Here is an 18,627-nt window from a genome sequence, read left to right on the forward strand (position 1 = left end):
GTGGTAGTTCTGTTCGTACTCTTGCCATCCTTGTCTGCTAATCTCCTGCCGAGAACTCGTGGTAGTGAGCGACTGTAAAATGGGTGGGACAGATGGTAAGGAGACAGAATCAATCTCCTGTGAGTCGTGTCTATGGTATATTAAAGAGCGCTAGCCCTAAACACTTGGATAAAAAGGCTAAACGAGCTTTGTGGAACCAGCTGCAGGTAAGTTATTTTTTCATGTTTTCCTTACCAACTTCTGGTCGGTTCTTCACTACATCCTTACACGTTGGCATTAGGCTTCTATCTAGAGTCGACTCTCCTATTTCCCACTCTCCAAAGTGAAGCCAATGTGCTCTTACCACCTCCGTCACCAGTCTGACCGCCACCAATGCAAGACACTTATGATGGCAGTTACACAGAACTGTGGCAACCCCACTTCTCTACTGAGTGCCACTGATAGCTTCCCTAATAAAAAACGGTACTGCTGTTGGGAAGAGGTATAGATAAGAATACGGGCAGATAGATACACGCACTTGTTATAAAAACTGCAAGAATTCAAGGAGCACATTCTGCCAATAGATCACAAGCATCATTTTCAGGACTACTGAATTTACTCTTCATCTACTAATCTCCACAGTCAAGTGAAAGAGGACCAAGACTCAGATTTGGGGTTTTAGTACCTGACATGTCTGAACCAATGCCTTGCTATGCTATTGGTAAGAAAACCGTCTAAGCCAACTCACAGATACTCCGGGACTCAGGGAAGGACATGTTGGGTCGGTGACATTACGGCCTTCTCCTTGATACTCCACCAAGACATCAGACCGCCACGTCAGATTACTGGTACCTCTCTGGAAGGAAGAACAAAAATGGTTTCTATGAGGAATACAGAATGTGATAAGGATCACAAAGTTTTATTCTATTACTTCAGGGGACACGGGAGTCAAAGCTGGGTGGACTGTACATTCGGCACCTAAAGAGAATGACAAAACCTAATGCAGATGAAGGCTTCTGAGTATTATGTTTGGTATTTACAGAGCCCTTACAAGTGATGGTCAAATACTTTGAGCATTTAGTAGTTACTTCCCAAGACTACTTCTGAGAAGCAGGTCAGGAATGGAAACTATAAATGATATCTAAGAATTCTTAACTCATCTGAAGAAATTTACAGGCTAATACACACAAGGACAAAAATTAACCACAGCTTATGCGTTAAGGACTATAAGGTTCAAAATTCTTCTCGGTTAGAATGTTGATACCATACGTAAATGAACCCATTTAGTCTTCACTGCACATCCGTGGAGAGAAAGGAAAGAAGCACCAGCATTTGAAATAGGAGCGCTGAAGACAGGCTCACACATGGTGAAAGGAGGAAGGCGACAGAAGTAAAAAGTTCTGGATCAAAAGGACAACAGGAGTACTGGAAGGAAGAACATGGGGTAGTAAGGTTTCCCCAAATCCAGCTTTCAGACAAGGGTGGCAACCACACAGAAAACGGCATGGACAGGAGGCTGCCCACTTGTTCTGTAAACAGCAGCAGGTGGTGGGAAGCAGCGGGAGGCTCTTAAGCAGGGAAGTAACACAATCAAGGCTGTCCTTTAGAAAAGTCATCCCAGTAGCAGAGTCTAGAGATGGGGTGGAGAGATGGAGCTAGGGAGATCGGGTTAGAATGTGCTCTTAAGATGGTCTTCAGCCTTACTAATCAAAGTCTGCTTTGCGGTGTTAAAGAGGAGATGGCAGGCCCAGAATGGAGTCACTTGTGCTAAACCCTACATCAACAAACCTAGACTTAATACTTACCCTAACCCAGTTGAGTGTCAACCCTCCAGGAATGTAACCTTTATTTAACCAGTCAACTTGAAATTACTTGGTTAGTACTAGGGAGGTAATCTGTCCGATGGGTCTTTCTGTTCTCCTCAGGAGGGTGACCACGCATGAAACGATGCATTCTTTGTTGATAATTTCCTTTAGCTGCCTTCCTGCCTTAAAAAAAACCCTTTCGTTTTCTACACCTCTCCAGAGTGCCCTTCTATTGTAGAGAAGTTGCTGCCTGATTCATGAATCACTGAATAAATTTTTAACAGACTGGGTAGTAGGTGCCAGGAGCTGAAGCAAACTTCTGACAGCATTTAGGGACCATGAGAGCCACAGGCGTGATAATCGCAAATCCATTTTTGAGTTCATGATCTTTTCGCCATTTCTGAGGGCTGAGGGTCTGACTTAAGCTCCTGGTCTAACTGGCTTTCCAGTCCAGGGCTCAGCTGGTCACCTTGAGACAGCAGAATGTTCCATTCAGAACCCAACTCCCCAGCCCTTCGTTCAATCTGCAGTTCCCCAGTTATTTGCAATCTCTTTCCAGTCCATAATCCCCATTTACTGGAGTTTACGGGTTGAGTCCACGCTGGGAATCGCTGGTGGTACATATGGCCTTCTCTTGGCCAGTCTGCAGTAAACATTTCATGGTTCCTGCTGTTATGTTAAGGTGTGTGTTTGTCGTCTTTTGTGTAGATAAAAACTATTGCTAATGAGGATCTTTGAAGCCAAATAGCCTGAAAAATTGGTGGACACGAGTATTTTAGAGCGCTTGCCACCTCAAGAAGACTCCTGTGATAGGATAAACCAGTCACGGAATGGGTTGGATGGACAGGTGGTCACCCACCACCTTCTATCCAATGAGCTACACTAAAACACCAACCCCCAACCCAGTGGTACATACTGTTTAGGTATTCAGACTGGCTCAGAGAAATCCAAAGCCTTAGCTAATAGGCATCTTAAACTCTAAGTCGAGTGTACCACCTTCTGGTACATGTGCTTATTTTATATCTAACAACTATGGTACCTGAGGTAATATCTACAACAATAGCAAAATCTTCCTAAAAACAACCCAGAGCCCAGGCTTAAAATGGCCCTTATGTGGACAAGTAGAGAAGATCACTCATTTAAGAAACATACCTGACTCTGCCACACCTGGCTGGCAGCCTCAGCCAGCACCAGAACCTCTCCCCAGTGACCTCTTGTCACGCCACACCCAGTGGGCTGCTTTGTCTGGCACTCGAGCTCCCCATGAGCACCCCTGCCCTGGTGGGGCCAGCTCTGGTGCCCGCAACAGCTACGGCTGGACTTTGTAGACAGCAGCACCCGAAGGCTGCCCTGCCCACAGCCAGCTGCATCAGAGAACTGCCTTGCACATCAGTGAGTTAACATAAACTGCAGGCCAGTCATAACAGGAGGGTGCATGCAGCCCATGCAGGGGACATCCCTGGGGCACATGGCCTGGGTGACCAGGGGAGTTGGCACTACTGGCCCCATAGGATGGATATCTTTGGCATAAAGCCACTTCAAGACTGGGAGATGTAACTGATCTACTTAATAGAACAAATACGTGGAAACAGAGAGGCAAAGTGAGACAAAGGAGTATGTTCCAAAGAAAAGAACAAGACAAAATCTTAGAAAAAGAAATAAAGAAGATGGAGGTAAACAATCTACCAGAGAAAGAGCTGATGGTCATAAAGATGCTTACCAAAGTAGGGAGAAGAATGAACAATGAGAACTTCAGACAGAAAATATAATCAAGAACCAATCAGAGCTGAAGAATACGCTAAATGAAATGAAAAAAATATATATGTATATATACACACATACACACACACACACACTAGAGAAGATTAGATCAGGAACAAGACTATGTTGCCTCCTGCCACTTTTATTCAACATAGGGTTGGAAGTCCTAGCCACATCAGATAAGCAAAAGGAAAGACACCCAAATTAGAAGAGAAGTAAAACTGTCTCTATTTACAGGCAACAGGATATAGAAAACTCTAAAGACTCCACCAAGAAAGTATTACAATAAATGAATTCAGTCAAGTTGCTGGATACAAAATTAATACACGTTAATCTGTTCATTAATAATGAACTGTAAGAAAGAGAGATTAAGAAAATACCATTTACAATTGCATCAAAAAGAATACCTAGGAATAAATTTAACCAAGGAGGTGAAAGATCTATACTCTGAAAACTAAGACAATGATGAAAGAAATCGAAGATGACCCAAATAAATGGAAAGACATACTGTGTCCATGGACTTGAAGGATTAACATTGTTAAAATGTCCACACTATCCAGAGGAATCCATTTATTCAGTGCAGTCCCTACCAAAATACCAACAGCATTTTACAAGAATAGTCCTAAAATTGTATGGAACCACAAAAGACCTCAAATAGCCAAAGCAATGTTGAGAAAGAACAAAGCTAGAAGTATTACGCTCCCTGATTTCCAACTATATTACAAAGCTACAGTAATCAATACAGCATTGTACTGGCACAAAAAACAGACACATAGATCAATGGCACAGGACAGTCCAGAAATAAACCCATGCTCGTACAGTCAATATTTGACAAAGGAGGCAAGAATATACAATAAGAAAAAGATGGTCTCTTTAATATATGGTCTGGGAAACCTGGACACTACATGCAAAAGAATAAACTGGAGCACTTTCTTACACCACATATATAAAAATATACTCAAAATTGATCAAAGACTTAAATGTTAGACCAGAAGCCATAAAACAGCTACCAAAAAACATAGGAATATTTTTTTTGGATTGGTCTCCTGAGGTAAGGGCAAGAAGGCAAAAATAAAATTAAAAATTGGGCAGGGGAGCCTGGGTAGCTTAGTTAGTTTTAAATGTCCAACCCTTGGTTTCGGGTCGAGTCATGTCTGACAGTTCGTCAGAGCCCCTCTGCGCTGACAGCATGCAGCCTGCTTGGGATTCTCTTTCCCTCTCTCTCTGCTCCTCCCTTGCTTGTGCTCGTGCTCTTTCAAAATAAATAAACTTAGAGAAATGGGCAGAGGGCTTGAACAGACACTTCTGCAAAGACAACAAACAGATGGCCAACAGATGCATGAAAGATGCTCACATCACTCATCATCGGAAAATTCAAGTGAAAACCACAATGAGATACCACACACTCATCAGAATGGCTAATATTCAAAAGATAAGAAGTAACAAGTATTGGTGAGGATGTGTAGAAAAGGGAACCTTCATGCACTGTCGGTGGAAATGTAAAATGGCACAGCTACTATGGAAAACAGAACTACTCTAGGACCCAGTAATCTCACTTCAGGGTGTTTAGGCGAAGAAAATGAAAAGACCAATTTGAAAAGATATATGCACCCCTATGTTCACTGCAGTATTTGCAACAGCCAAGATATGAAAGCAACCTAACTGTTCATGGACAGATGAAGCTTATATACGTATATACATACATGCATATATTTATATAAAATAAACTACGACTCAGCCACAAAAAAAAGAATGAAATCTTGCCATTTAAGACAACACGGTAAGACCTAGAGGGTATTATGCCAAGTGAAATAAGTCAGAGAAAGACAAATACCATATAATTTCACTGATACGTAGAATCTAAAACAAAACAAAAACAAAACAAAAAAACCCAAATGAGCAAAACAGAAATGGACCCAAAGATACAGAGAACAGTTTGGTGGTTGTAAGAGGCGAGGAGATTAAAAGGTACCAACTACAGGTTATTAAATAAGACACAGAGTGCTCGCTTTGGCAGCACATGTACAAGACCCAGAAATGCAATGTACAGCATAGGAAATATAACTTAATAACTTTGGTGACAGAAGACAGCTAGATGAATTGTGGTGATCACTTTGTATTATATATAAATGTCGAACACCTAAAACTAATATAATATTGTACCTCAACTACACTTCAATTAAAAAAAAAAGAAAAAAGAGATGTACTTGAAAGGGTTCCTGAATTAAATGAAAATGGGATACCTATTTTAATTGATATGCAGGTTTCCAAAAGGCTTCAAGATTCCAAAACAGCCTCACTGAAAGATTCATTTCAAAAGGTCAAGGAAAATTAAAGACAAAGGTACCTCAAATAAAAGACGTCACAAATGACCTGACTCCCACACTTCTATCCTTCTTTACAGTAGTACTCTTGTTTTACTAATTCTGTCAAAACTGCCTTTCCACTCTGAAGAGATTTAAAAGTTACTTAAAATAAACCTACCTGCGGTTGCAAGTGATCCTTCTCAGATCTATTTCATTCCTTGGTCAAAGACCAGACTAAGTGCCATAGCTAAAGAATTTCCTAAAGCCAGGGAAGAGCCCAGAGTTTTTTTTTGAAGAGTTTAGAATCCTTACCAGGGCCTATGACCCCAGGCTGCTATATTTATCAGCTTCCACATATGTTGGCAGGACCTTGTGAAGGCCAAAAATGGATGCAGGAAGTAGAATGGCATAATCCCAAGGATGATGATATTCAGGGTCCTTGGTCACCAGCATAGCTCTCTTAAGGACCATAAAGAGCTGAAATATACCAACTGATATTTTTTTAAATGCTTATTTATTTTGAGAGAGAGAGTGCACATGCATGAGCAGGGGAGGGGCAGAGAGAGAGAGGGAGAGAGAGAATCCCAAGTAGGTCCTACACTGTCACTGCAGAGCCTAACTTGGGGCTCAATCTCACGAACTGTGAGATCATGACCTGAGCTGAAATCGATAGTCAGCTGCTTAATGGTCTGAACAACCCAGGTGCCCTCACCAAACGATATTTTAAAAGCCATTCCTAGAGTCTTCCCTGCCTGCACTAGTTGGTCTGTTCATCAAATATGAAAATAAAAGATGAATCCATGGCAGAGTCGGAAGTCTGTTTGGAAATGTTCTTCTATGGCACTTCTGACTCTGTACAATCTGCTCAAGCTGCCCTATTTGTAAATGGATTATTTCCTGAGATTCGTGGGTTAATAAAAAGACAGGATGAGAGGCCACTGGCCTGACTGAACTTGTGACCATAGCCAAACACTTTGAGAGGACTTTGGACCAAAATCATAAACAGAAGTCTGCCAAACCAATGGCCTTTACTGGGTCTTCCATATCATACCCTCCTAGAAGTGCATCATCAAATGGCTGGTCCGGGGGCCATTATCTCACTTGTAATTAACTACGAAACTTTAGAGCAACTGTCCTGAAAGCTCCTACACAAATTCCTCGATGCTCCCAAGGGAGAGCTCCCATGTGGGGCCCTTCCCAAAACCGACAGGGAAACTCCTACCAGTAATACCCTTGAACATCTAAGGGGAAACTAAAATTAATGAAGTATACTTTGCTAAATTCTATAGCTACCAAGGCTATGCTTTCTATTTTTTAATTTAAAAAAAAATTTTTAAATTTATTTTTTTTAATGTTTATTATTTTTTGAGAGACAGAGACAGAGGGTGAGTGGGGGAGGGGCAGAGAGAGAGGGAAACAGAATCCCAAGCAGGCTCCAGGCTCTGAGCTGTCAGCACAGAGCCTGACACGGGCTCGAACCCACAAACCTCGAGATTATGACCTGAGCCATAGTCAGATGCTCAACTGACTGAGCCACCCAGGTGCCCCTACACTTTCTACTTTAAACCCCACTCTCATAGGACATCAAATTCCTCAGAGTGAAAAGAAAGTTTATATACTAGGGGTATCTAATCAAGTTTAGACAGAATTTCTACCTCAAACCAGGACAAATGACTTTGTGACCTTTTACTAAAAAGCCTTCTTTTTGGCTCTGTGATATAGCCCCGATGTATTAGGTAGAGACCTCCTTTCTAAATTTAAAGGGCCAATAAGTTTTGCTTCTAATAAGACCTCACCCTACAATTTCCTGACCAACCTGAACCTGATCTTCCATTCTTTATACTTTGTCCTTGATATAAATGAGGAGGACTTCCAACAAAACCCCCCTATTTTAACTGAGATGCCTGAAAATCTGTGGGCCACTTCTAATTCTGACATTGGGAGGATAACAAGTGCAGAGCCTACAGAAATTCACAGATAGGACTAAACTTATTCTTATGTTGCCCCAATATCCATTAAAGCATTAGGCTATCCAAGGCCTCACACCTTGCCCAGGGGTTAATCGTTCCCTGTTCCAGGCCCTGCAACAGGCAGATTTTGCCAGTCTGGAAACCCAACGGGAGAGGATGGTGACTTGTCCAGGACTTGAGAGCTATTAACAAGTTTTCCCCATTTCCCAGTTGTCCCAAATTCAAATACCTAAGTTTTACCAGACTCAAATGGTTCAATGTTATACACCTGTTCAACCTTTTCCAGCATCTCTGTGAACTCTAGCAGCCAATATCCATTTGCTTTTACTTGGAACAATCAATAATACACCTGGACAGTCAGGCCTCAAGGATTCATTGAGGTCCCTTATTTCCCCCATGTATTCCACCAAGATTTCATCCTCCACCAGATCCTGGGAAATCGATCCTTTTACAATATGCAGACCATCTCTTTCTATGCTTGTTTACCAAAGAGGTCTCCATAAAGAGTTCCGCGGACTTGCTGTAGCAGTTAGGTGAAAAGGGACATAAAGTCTCTGAGGAAAAAATCTCATTTCTAGACATTGTTGATTACCCTAGGTCATAATCGAAGCACGAAAGGAATCCAGTTATCTCCAAAAAGGATTAAGCTAAGCATAGCTTTGTGGATTTCTAACCTAGCTGGCTATTACACATTACGGGTTCCTAATTTTTCTCTGTTGGCTTCCCCACTCTATGAATTTACTGAGACATCAGTCCCTGAACCCCTTGAATGGGAAGATAAACATGAACGGGCCTTTTTAGGACTAAAATAAGCACTAGAAGAACCGCCCACCCTAGAGATACCAAACCAACCAAACCAAAAGCTTTACATCTTATTTGTGTGTGAAAGAGATCATCAAGCACAAGAAATGCTGATGCAAGAACAAGGCAATAAATACAGGCCTGTTACAGCATACGGCTCAACTCCCCTGCTAAAGCCTGTGCAGCCAGGCTCCAGCTCCAGCAGCAGTTAGAAGCCTCGGTGAATTTAACCTTAGGAAATGACATTTCTTTACACACCCCAAACACAGCTTAAAGCCTTCGTAATTCCAAAAGGACTCACACTTCCAACACTTTTCTGCAAGCAGACTAACCTCCTAGGAACTCTTTCGACCCCTACCCCCTCATCTGCATCGTAAGTGTCAGGACGTTCTTAATCCTGCTCCATTTACTGCTCCTGCCTGAGCAAGGGAACCTGGGACTATGGGGTAGTAATGTCCCATTCTGTGACACTGCATCCTGATTTACAAGACATCCATCCCCCTTTTGACTAATCCTGAGTAGTTTTATTTATTGATGGGTCACACTATAAATACGAGAAAGGGAACTTCCAAGCAGGTTATGCTGTTAATCTCCCACAAGCTCACTCGGCCCAATAGGCAGAGCTCTATTCTATGCCCCCACCTCAGCATGCGAATTCCTGAAAGGTAGACCTGTTACACTGAGAGCCAGCAGGCCCATGATTTGGGGATGTTATGGTGACAAAGGGGTTTTCTTATGTCCACTGGGACCCCAATCAAAAATGGGCAAGTAAACTTCTTACTGCCATTCTTTTACCCTCTGAACCTGCTGTCATCAAAACTGAGGCTCTCACTAAAAAGACTGAACCTGAGTATCAGGGAAATACCCTAGCTGGCTTTCATGCAAAGGTAGCAGCGACAGAACTTGTACAGGTTGTGGCATATGTGGATCAAGTCTATTCTGCTTCTACAAAAAATGACATCTTGTTGCCAGAAGTTTGCCATGTGGGGCAAAGGGTGAGGTCTCATCCTTGCAACGTGGCAACATTCTGTTCCCGACACAGAGAAATTAAGATTGTAAGACAATGGTTGTAAACTTAATAAACGACTGGGGTTACAGGAAAATCAAGACCTTTCTTCCTGGCTCCTTGGCAAATCCCATTTTGCGGCTTTTGCATTCCTTCCCCAACTATGGTGCATTTAAGATGACGCAAATTTAAAAAACATCGGTGGTGAAACTTCTTTAAAGAACTATAAATGTCTGACCTATCAGGACCATAATCCTGAAAAAACTATTTTTGTTCTCAGAGAACTCAAACCTCCTCTTTCCAGACCCTCTGCAGAAATGCAACTGAATTTCATTCACTTTTCACCTAGCATGGGTTATATTTTCTTGTAGGTATGTCTTCCAGATAGATTGAAGCCTTGCCCTGCTGCAAAGCTGATGCCCTTACAGCAGCAGAGAGACTGTTAGAAAACTTGTTTTCCACTTCGAGTATACCTTCTGTAATCACCAGTGATTGAGTCACCCACTTCAATGGGCAAATCATACAAGCATTAATGAAAGCTTTGCAAACCTCTTGAAATGATCACTGTCCCAATCACCCTCGATTATATCAGGCAAGACTGAGAGAACGAATGGGATCCTCAAACTTACAAATCTCTAAACTTGCTGAAAAACTGGACTCCTTTGACCTAAGGCGTCGCTTCTGGCCTTGACGACTATTCACAGCACCCACTTTGGGAAACGAACTCATTCTACTACATGAGACAGTTACTGGTAGACCAATGTCTATTGGTATACAACTTTCTGTTGATGCCTTGTTTCAAGCTAGCCTGACATGATACTGTAAGTCTTTAACGTCTTTTGCTAAAGCCTATTATCAATAGGTTAACGAAGCTTTCCTGGATCCCAATTCAAAGGATCCTGTCGGTCACAGTCTTAGAGCCTGGTGATTGAATGTCCTGGAAACATCATAAGAAAACAGCCTTCAAACCCCACTGGAAAGGTCCTCACCAAGTGGTTCCTGATCACTAACACTGCTGCAAAACTAGAAGGCACTGAGCCTTGGGTATACACCTCACAGCTTAAGAAGGCTCCGCCTGACATCTGGTCATATACAGACACTGGAAACCTCCAAATCAAACTGATGAGGAAGACAAGCAAATGACATCAAAGTAGACTGCTTCCCCCTGGACCAAGACTTCATACTTTTAACCGAACATGAAATTTTTTTACCTTCCCCTCCTTTCCTTTAATCTTGTCTTGGCCCATAAAAATAACATGCTTGATCCGTTATCTCTCAGGGAAGTGCTAAGGAAGGTAACCTTTCAGACTGCGGGATTTGTCATCAAAGATTCTGATCTACCCATGATGCTAGAGATCCTCTGGTGTTCCCTGTGACCAATTTCTCTTCTATTCCCAATGTTACTACAAATCATGATCGAGCCCCCCACCTCACCCCTTCAAGAAGCCTTTTACCAAGTTTGACTCTTAGAGCTAGAACATCCTCTGCCTTGTTTCACATTTCTCCATTTACGACTGTCATGTGCCGGATTCAGACCCAAGTATTTATGTAAATCTTAGTACACTTGCTCCCTCACGTTTCTCATGATTATATAGGTCAGACCTGTCCCTTTTCACGGAAATATCTCACCAGCAGCACCCACCTCTGCAAGGCATTTAGAATGACTATTTCAGGCTGGGAGATTTTCTTTTCCTATGTGCTAAAAACCTAACTGTCCCCTGGTTTGAACAGGTACACACAGCAAATCCTGTGAATGATCCATTAACACTACCACTTAAACGGAGATGATCTGTGCCCTGATCCAGTCTTTGTGGTGGTTTTCACTCTCCTTGGGCCTATGAATGCTGAGAGAGCTGGCACACAGCCAGGCAATGTCTTAGATTATCTAACTGTGTCCTTGACTTTCCACAGTGAACTAAGACACCTCACTGGTTGACTCTCTTGGATTTATACATCAAGTTAGAAAGAAATTACCAGGAGACATTCATGACTCAGAAATCACCTCCTTTGGCAGATACTTTTCTGGTTATTAGTAAATATAAATTAGAATATGACAGAAACCTCTCCACTCTTTAAGAAAAAATTTTTTTTTTTTTTTTTTTTTTTTTTTTTTTTTTTTTTTTTTTTTGAGAGAATGGGAGCAGGGGAGGGGCAGAGAAAGCAGAAGATAATAGTTTCTGGAAAAAGCTCCTTAGACTCTGGCTAAAGTTGTTCTTGTTAAAAGAATAGCCCTTGATTGTATTTTAGCTTAACATAGAGGTTTCTGTGCTATGGCTATACTGTAGCTGGAATAACACTTCTGGGGAAGTTGAAACTCAGTTGTGTAAGATTCCTGAACAAGCCACTTCGCTCAAAAAGGTGACTCCTTCAGTGGGATCTTTTTTTTTTTTTTTGACAGATTCTGATTGGTTTGGGTCTTGGGGACTACAAACATTGGGAATTATCCTGTCCATAATAATCATCATAATCTTCCTGGTGCACTGTATTCTCTCAAAAGCACTACACAGCCACTAACCATCAAGCAAATGATCTCTCCAAGATTGGAATGTCAGAAAAGGAGTGAAAAGAATGACTGACTCAAAGATTGTGAACCTGGGGGCATCTGGGTGGTTCAGTTGGTTAAATATCCGACTTTGGCTCAGGTCATGATCTCATGGTTCCTGAGTTCAAGCCCCGCATCAGGGTCTGTGCTGACAGCTCAGAGCCTGGAGCCTGCTTCGGATTCTGTGTCTCCCCCTCTCTCTGCCCCTCCCCTGCTTGTATTTGGTCTCTCTCTCTCTCTCAAAATATAAACATTAAAAAAAAAAAAAAGATTATGAACCTGAAGTTGTGGCTTGTGAATATCACAGAGATTAAGCAAAAGATGTCATGACCTATGAATACCACACAAAGGATGGACAAAAGCTGCGAGAACTATAGAGCAGTATCTGAGAACAACACTATGCCTTAAATTCTTATCACTCTCAGTTAAGCTGACAGTCTGATCAAAAAGGGATAACTGTTAAGAAGAAAAAAAAAAAAAAGAGAGAGACAACAGGGACACCTGGGTGGCTCAGTCGGTTAAGCGTCCAACTTTGGCTCAGGTCATGATCTCACAGCTTGTGAGTTCGATCCCCGAGTCAGGCTCTGTGCTGACAGTTCAGAGCCTGGTGCCTGCTTCAGATTCTGTCTCCTTCTCTCTCTGTTCCTCCCCCACTCACACTCTCTCTCTCTCAAAAATAAAGATTAAAATATATATACGTATACATATATATACACACATATTTAAAAAGAGACAACAGTTCTCTCAAAAATAAAGATTAAAAAATTTTTAAAAAATTAAAAAAAAGAGACAACAGGCCCAAAATGGAGTCACTTGTGCTAAACTCCACGTCAGCAAACCAAGACTTAATACCTAATTACAGCCCCCCCTCCCCCCTACCTTGTACTTGTAACCAGTCAACCTGGAATTATCTGGTCAATACTAGTGAGGTAATCTGCCCACTGGGCCCTTCCATTCCCCTTAGGAGGGCTACCATGCCTGAAACGATGCATTTTTTGCTAACGACTTTTTTCTGCCCTCTTTCTGCCTTTAAAAACCTTTGCTTTTTTATAGCTTGGTGGAGCTCCTTTCTATTACCAGATGAGCCACTGCCCAAGTAATAAATCACTGAATGAAGCCAATTTGATCTTTACCTTTACTCAGCTGAATTTTTAACAGCAGTCTATCAGTAACACCTGGGAGCTTGTTAGAAATGCACAATCTCGGGCCCTACTCTACCCTTAATGAGCCATGGTCTGTATTTCAGTAAGATCCACTGGTGATTCATATGCACAGTAAAACTTGAGAAGCACACTCTGAAACAGTGGTTCTCAGGGTGTGTTCCCCAGCAGTATTAGCATCAGGTGGGAACTTACTGCAAATCCAAGTTCTTCATTCCTAGTTGGGGCGGGAAACCATTCCTGATGAACGCAAGTGTGAAAACTGCTGCTCTAATGACTTCAGTGCACCCACTTAACCTGCTGACCACGGTGGGAAGGACTGGTAGCCTGTTCAAGGCCTCGGAACGCCACAGCTGCCTGGAAAGGGGGATGCATAGACAGGAACGCGTCTACTAACCCACTATCCTATAATGAAGCCTGAACAATCCCATACAGGTCAAGGTCTCAGAAATCGTTAAGTCACAGGACTTCAGAAGCCATCAACTCCTCTGCAGGTACCCACTCTACCAACTCTCAGCTGTGGAAGCTGGGAGTCAGGGGAATAGCTTATCTGTCAAACTCGAGTGGACTTTAAAACCCCACACTTGCGCATCGTTAATATGCAGACGAGAAAAGAATATCTGAGAAGTCTACATCAGTTGTCTCAAAATTTTGCTGAATATTAAAATCACAAGGAGAGCTTTAAAAATCCCAACAGCCAGGTTATATCACAGGTCAATCAACCATAATCTTGGGGATGGGACCCAAGCAAAAGTAACTAGTCCCCCCCTCATCTGTGGAGGGTACATTCTAAGATCCTCCCCCATCATGGATGCCAGAAACTGTGGATAGTACCGGACCTTATAGATACTGTTTACTCCTATTACATACATACCTACGATAAAATATAATTTATAAAAAAGGCACAGTGAGACTAACAACAGAATGAATACAATATACTGTAATACGAGTTATGTGAATGTGGTGTCTCTCTCTTGAAATATCTATTGTACTGTACTTACCCTTCTTGGAATAAAATACCCATGTGATGAGATGAACTGAAGGGGATGACACAGGCATTGTGACATAACATTAGGCTACTACTGATCTTCTAATAACACATCAGGAGGAAGATCATTTGCTTCCAGACCGTGGCTGACCATGGGTAACTGAAACCGTGGAAGGTGAAACCACAGATAAGGGGTGACTACTGTATTTTAGTCTCCAGGTGATACTAATGGTCTGGAAGCGTCATTAAACATTTCTGCCAAAGGCCAGATACTATTTAGGGTCTGTGGTTATATAGTTTCTGCTGCAGCTACTTGATTTTGCTGTTGTACAGGAAAGCAGGCCTAGAAAATACATACATGGATGAACGTGGCTGTATTCTAATATAACACTATCTATGGAAGATGGGGGTGGGCTAAATTTGGCTCACAGGGGTGTGCCAACCTCCCATCTCTAGCAGCACCATCCAGAATTTTCTGACTGAAATGTACTGTATCTGTGTTGTTCAACAGTCTGGCTAGTGACACATAGGAACTGAATCCTCGCTTTATCCCTGTGACCTTAAATAGCCGCACGCAGCCAGCAGCTCCTGAATCGGGGCAGGCTAGGGCTGCGAGCTGCTCTGCGACCTTCATACACCAGCGGTCTCACCAGAGTAACTTCCAAAACAAAACAGGAACAAGGAGAAGGGTGGAATCCTAAGCAGTGCTTCCACAAGAATGCAGAGAAATTAACGACAGCTGACACTCCAACAACACAGGGGTTAAGGGCACTGACACCCTGCACAGTTGAAGATCCGCGTGTAACTGTTGGCTCTTTAAAAACTCAACTACTGATGGCCTACTATTGGCCGGAAGCCTTACTAACAACAAAGTCAATTAACATGCTGTGTATACCTATTATATGATGTGTTCTTACAGTAAAGTAAGCTAGAGAAAAGCAAATATTAAAATCGCGAGGAAGAGAATATATACATTTATGGTACTGTATTTCTCGCATCGTAAGCCTGTCATCTGTTTACGAGATGATCTGTCAGCACCTTAAGGGATATAACACACTGTACACGTAGTACATATTGGTAACACTAGACATGAAAAAAGAAAAAACGAGGGTCACCTCGGTGCCTCAGTTGGTTAAGCGTCTGACTCGATATCAGCTTGGGTCATGATCTCCTGGTTCATGAGATGGAGCCCTGCATCAGGCTCTGCGCTGGCAGCACGGAGCCTGCTTGGGATTCTCTCTCTTCCTCTCTCCCTGCCCCTCCCCAGCTCGCTCTCTCTCAAAATAAACTTAGAAGTTTTAACAACAATGAAAAAATGTGAAAAAAACCCCCTCCTATTTACGGGTATAATGATTCACGCATTGGCAACACGTAATGTGGCTGCTTTATGGTGACCTAGTACAGCTGACACGAACGCTTCACAGTAGCCTAGCTTAATGGATGATTATATAACTTTTATGGCCAAAATTTATGGCACACAGTATTACAGGCATATTCATAACACAGCATTGAAAACATGGTTACATTAAAAAACTCTTACCAGTGGTGACAGGCTGACACCCAGTTTCTCCAGTTTTGAGAGAGGCACACGGCATGGTAACGTTATTCTTTGAAAGCACAAATGGCAAGAAAACTAACATATTAATTTTACTTTAAGTATCACTCACCTTATGCCTACCTAAGGATAGGCCATCCACGTCTGTAGAAGCCTTGTACACAACATTCCACACAGTAAATACTTAAGTGATGCTGTTGATACATTTCTTGCTTATAGTTACTAGATTTTTACACAAAGACAAAAACCTACACAAGTTTAACGTCTGGCATGATGACTATTTAAGGACAGAGGATCATCATAAATGTCTTCATCCCAGCATCTTGCTGAGTAGGCTGAGGAGGAGGAAGGGAGAGGCCGGTCTTGCTGTCTCCACACTGGAGGAGGTAGAAGGGGAGGCAGGTGCACTCAGTATAACTTTATGAAATACAGTGTAATTTTTGTCTTTTTTACCATTTCTCTAAAACCGTTTCCATATGGTACCAATCCTTCTTCCACTGTTTACGTTAGCTTCAGTGCCTGTATCATGGAAGGGTCCATGGCACTGAAGACGTTAAAAGCAGTCTTGAATAATGGAAACCCTTCTGCCAGATTGTCCAGTGTCAATCCTCCAAGATCCGTATCTTGAAACCCTTGACCCACCCCCCCCCCTCCTTTTTGCCGTATAGACAATCTCTTTCACAATTTCCTCTACTGTAAATTTTGTGAAGTTAGGCACATGTGGACACAGTTTTCTCCAGTAGGAATTTATTGTTTTGGCCTTGGTGGCTTTTATAGCTTTTTCTACAACGATGACATCTTTGATGGTGTAATCCTTCCAGACTTTCATGATATTCTGGCAGGGTTCTCTTCCATAGTGTTGACAATCCTTTCCACAGAGTAATGTGTGTAATGAGCCCTGAAGGTCAAGGTCCTATGACCCCCTGATCTAAAAACTGAATTAGAGACACTGTGTTTGGGGGCAAGGAGACCATTTCGATGCCTTCAGTGTTGAGCTCATGGGATTCTGGGTGGTCATCCTCACTGTCCAATATCAAAAGAACTTTAAAAGGCAGTCCCCTACTGGCAAGGTACTTTCTCCTGACTTCAGGAACAAACCATTGATGGAACCAATCCAGGAAAAGGTTCTCATTGTCCAGGCCTTCTTGTTGTACAACCAAAAAACTGGCAGCTGGTGTTTATCTTTTCCCTTCAAGGCTCAGGAGTCCTGATCATAAACCCAACTGCATTTGTACAAAACAGCAGGAGTTAGCCTGTCCCTTTCTGCCTTAAATCTTGGTGTTTCCTTCTCTTCCTAATACATGTCCTTCATGGCATTTTTCTCCAGAATAGGGAACCTCTGTCTGCGTTAAAATCCTGTGTAGGCAGATACTCTCAAGGATGTTCTTAATGGCATTGGGAGCTTGTCTGCTGCCTCTTGGTTGACAGAAGCAGCTTCTTCGGTTTCTGTTATATTGGCATTTTTAAGCCACATATCTTTCTAAAATTATCAAACCACCCTTGGCTGACATTAAATTCTCCAGCTTTAGATCCTTCAACTTCCTTTTGCTTTAAGTTGTCACATAATAACTTTGCTTTCTCTTGAATCACTTTAAGAGTCTATAGGTATGTCTTCCGTATAGCAATCCTGTACCCACATAAAAGCTATTATTTTCAATACCAGATAAAAAGGTATTTTGCAAAAAGTGTCAAGTTTTCATGCCTCCTGGCATGGCTGCAGTAATGGCCTCACGAATTTCCTTTTTTATTTTTTTTCCACAGTGGTATTTACACTAGATTAATTTATCTTGAAATGGTGAGCAACTATAGTGGCAGACCTGATCTACCGTACATATCCAGCAATTCAACTTTTTCTTATAATGTCATGACTTTTCTCAGCTTCTTGGGAGCATTTCTAGCATCCCAGGTGCCACTTTGTAAGAGTCCCATGGTGTTATTCAAGGCTTATGGTATTATACTAAATGCAATGAAAAATACATGAGAACGAAAATCATTTACCACCATACCCAGTTTACTAGAGAGACAAACTGTTCATGCAGAGATGATTTGCACCACATGGCATTTTAAGCAGATACTCATGACACTTGAGTTCACTGTAACAACAACTGGAGGTGGCTAGGAAATTATACAAAAATACAGTATGTACTGCAGTTAATTTTATGCACTTATGATTTAATCCTGCCTTGTTAAATTTTTTTACACTTCTCTCGAATGGTGTCATGTATGTTCTGTGGAAGTTTTTTTTTTAATGTTTAATTTTGAGAGGTGGGGGGAGGGTGAGAGAGGGGGGAGGGGGAGAGAGGGAGAGAGAAGGAGGGAGGGAGGGAGAGGGAGAGGGAGAGGGAGAGGGAGAGGGAGAGGGAGAGGGAGAGGGAGAGGGAGGGAGAGGGAGAGAAAGAGGGAGAGAGAATGCAAGCAGGGGAGGGGTAGAGAGAGGGAGACGCAGAATCTGAAGCAGGCTCTGGGCTCTGAGCTGTCAGCACAGAGCCCGAGGTGGGGTTCGAACTCATGAGCTGTGAGATCACGACCTGAGCCGAAGTTGGATGCCCAACTGACTGAGCCACCCAGGCGCCCCTGTGTCAGTTTTGGTAAGTGTTAACTTTTTATGATAGATTTGTATATATTTTATGGTAGTAAGTAATAAAATAGTATCTACATATAAATTATACATGTGTGACATATTTAACCTTTTCTTATTTTTTCAATACTTTTAGGCTACGTAGTTCATTTGCTAGTTTTTAAAAACTCACAAAT

At 42.1% G+C, this 18,627-nt stretch overlaps 1 protein-coding gene across 1 annotated transcript in view; it reads right to left on the bottom strand.

Annotated features, from left to right (window-relative positions):
• The window catches only part of GNS (glucosamine (N-acetyl)-6-sulfatase), a 56,701-nt gene that overhangs the window by 6,957 nt on the left and 31,117 nt on the right, over positions 1–18,627 (bottom strand). Inside the window, exon 11 of the mRNA XM_023257195.2 lies at positions 728–835. Within this exon, the coding sequence (XP_023112963.1) occupies positions 728–835 (108 nt within the window). The remainder of the gene's footprint in view (positions 1–727; positions 836–18,627) is intronic.

The sequence above is a fragment of the Felis catus genome, chromosome B4, assembly GCF_018350175.1.
Source record: "Felis catus isolate Fca126 chromosome B4, F.catus_Fca126_mat1.0, whole genome shotgun sequence".
Classification (NCBI taxonomy): Eukaryota; Metazoa; Chordata; class Mammalia; order Carnivora; family Felidae; genus Felis; species Felis catus.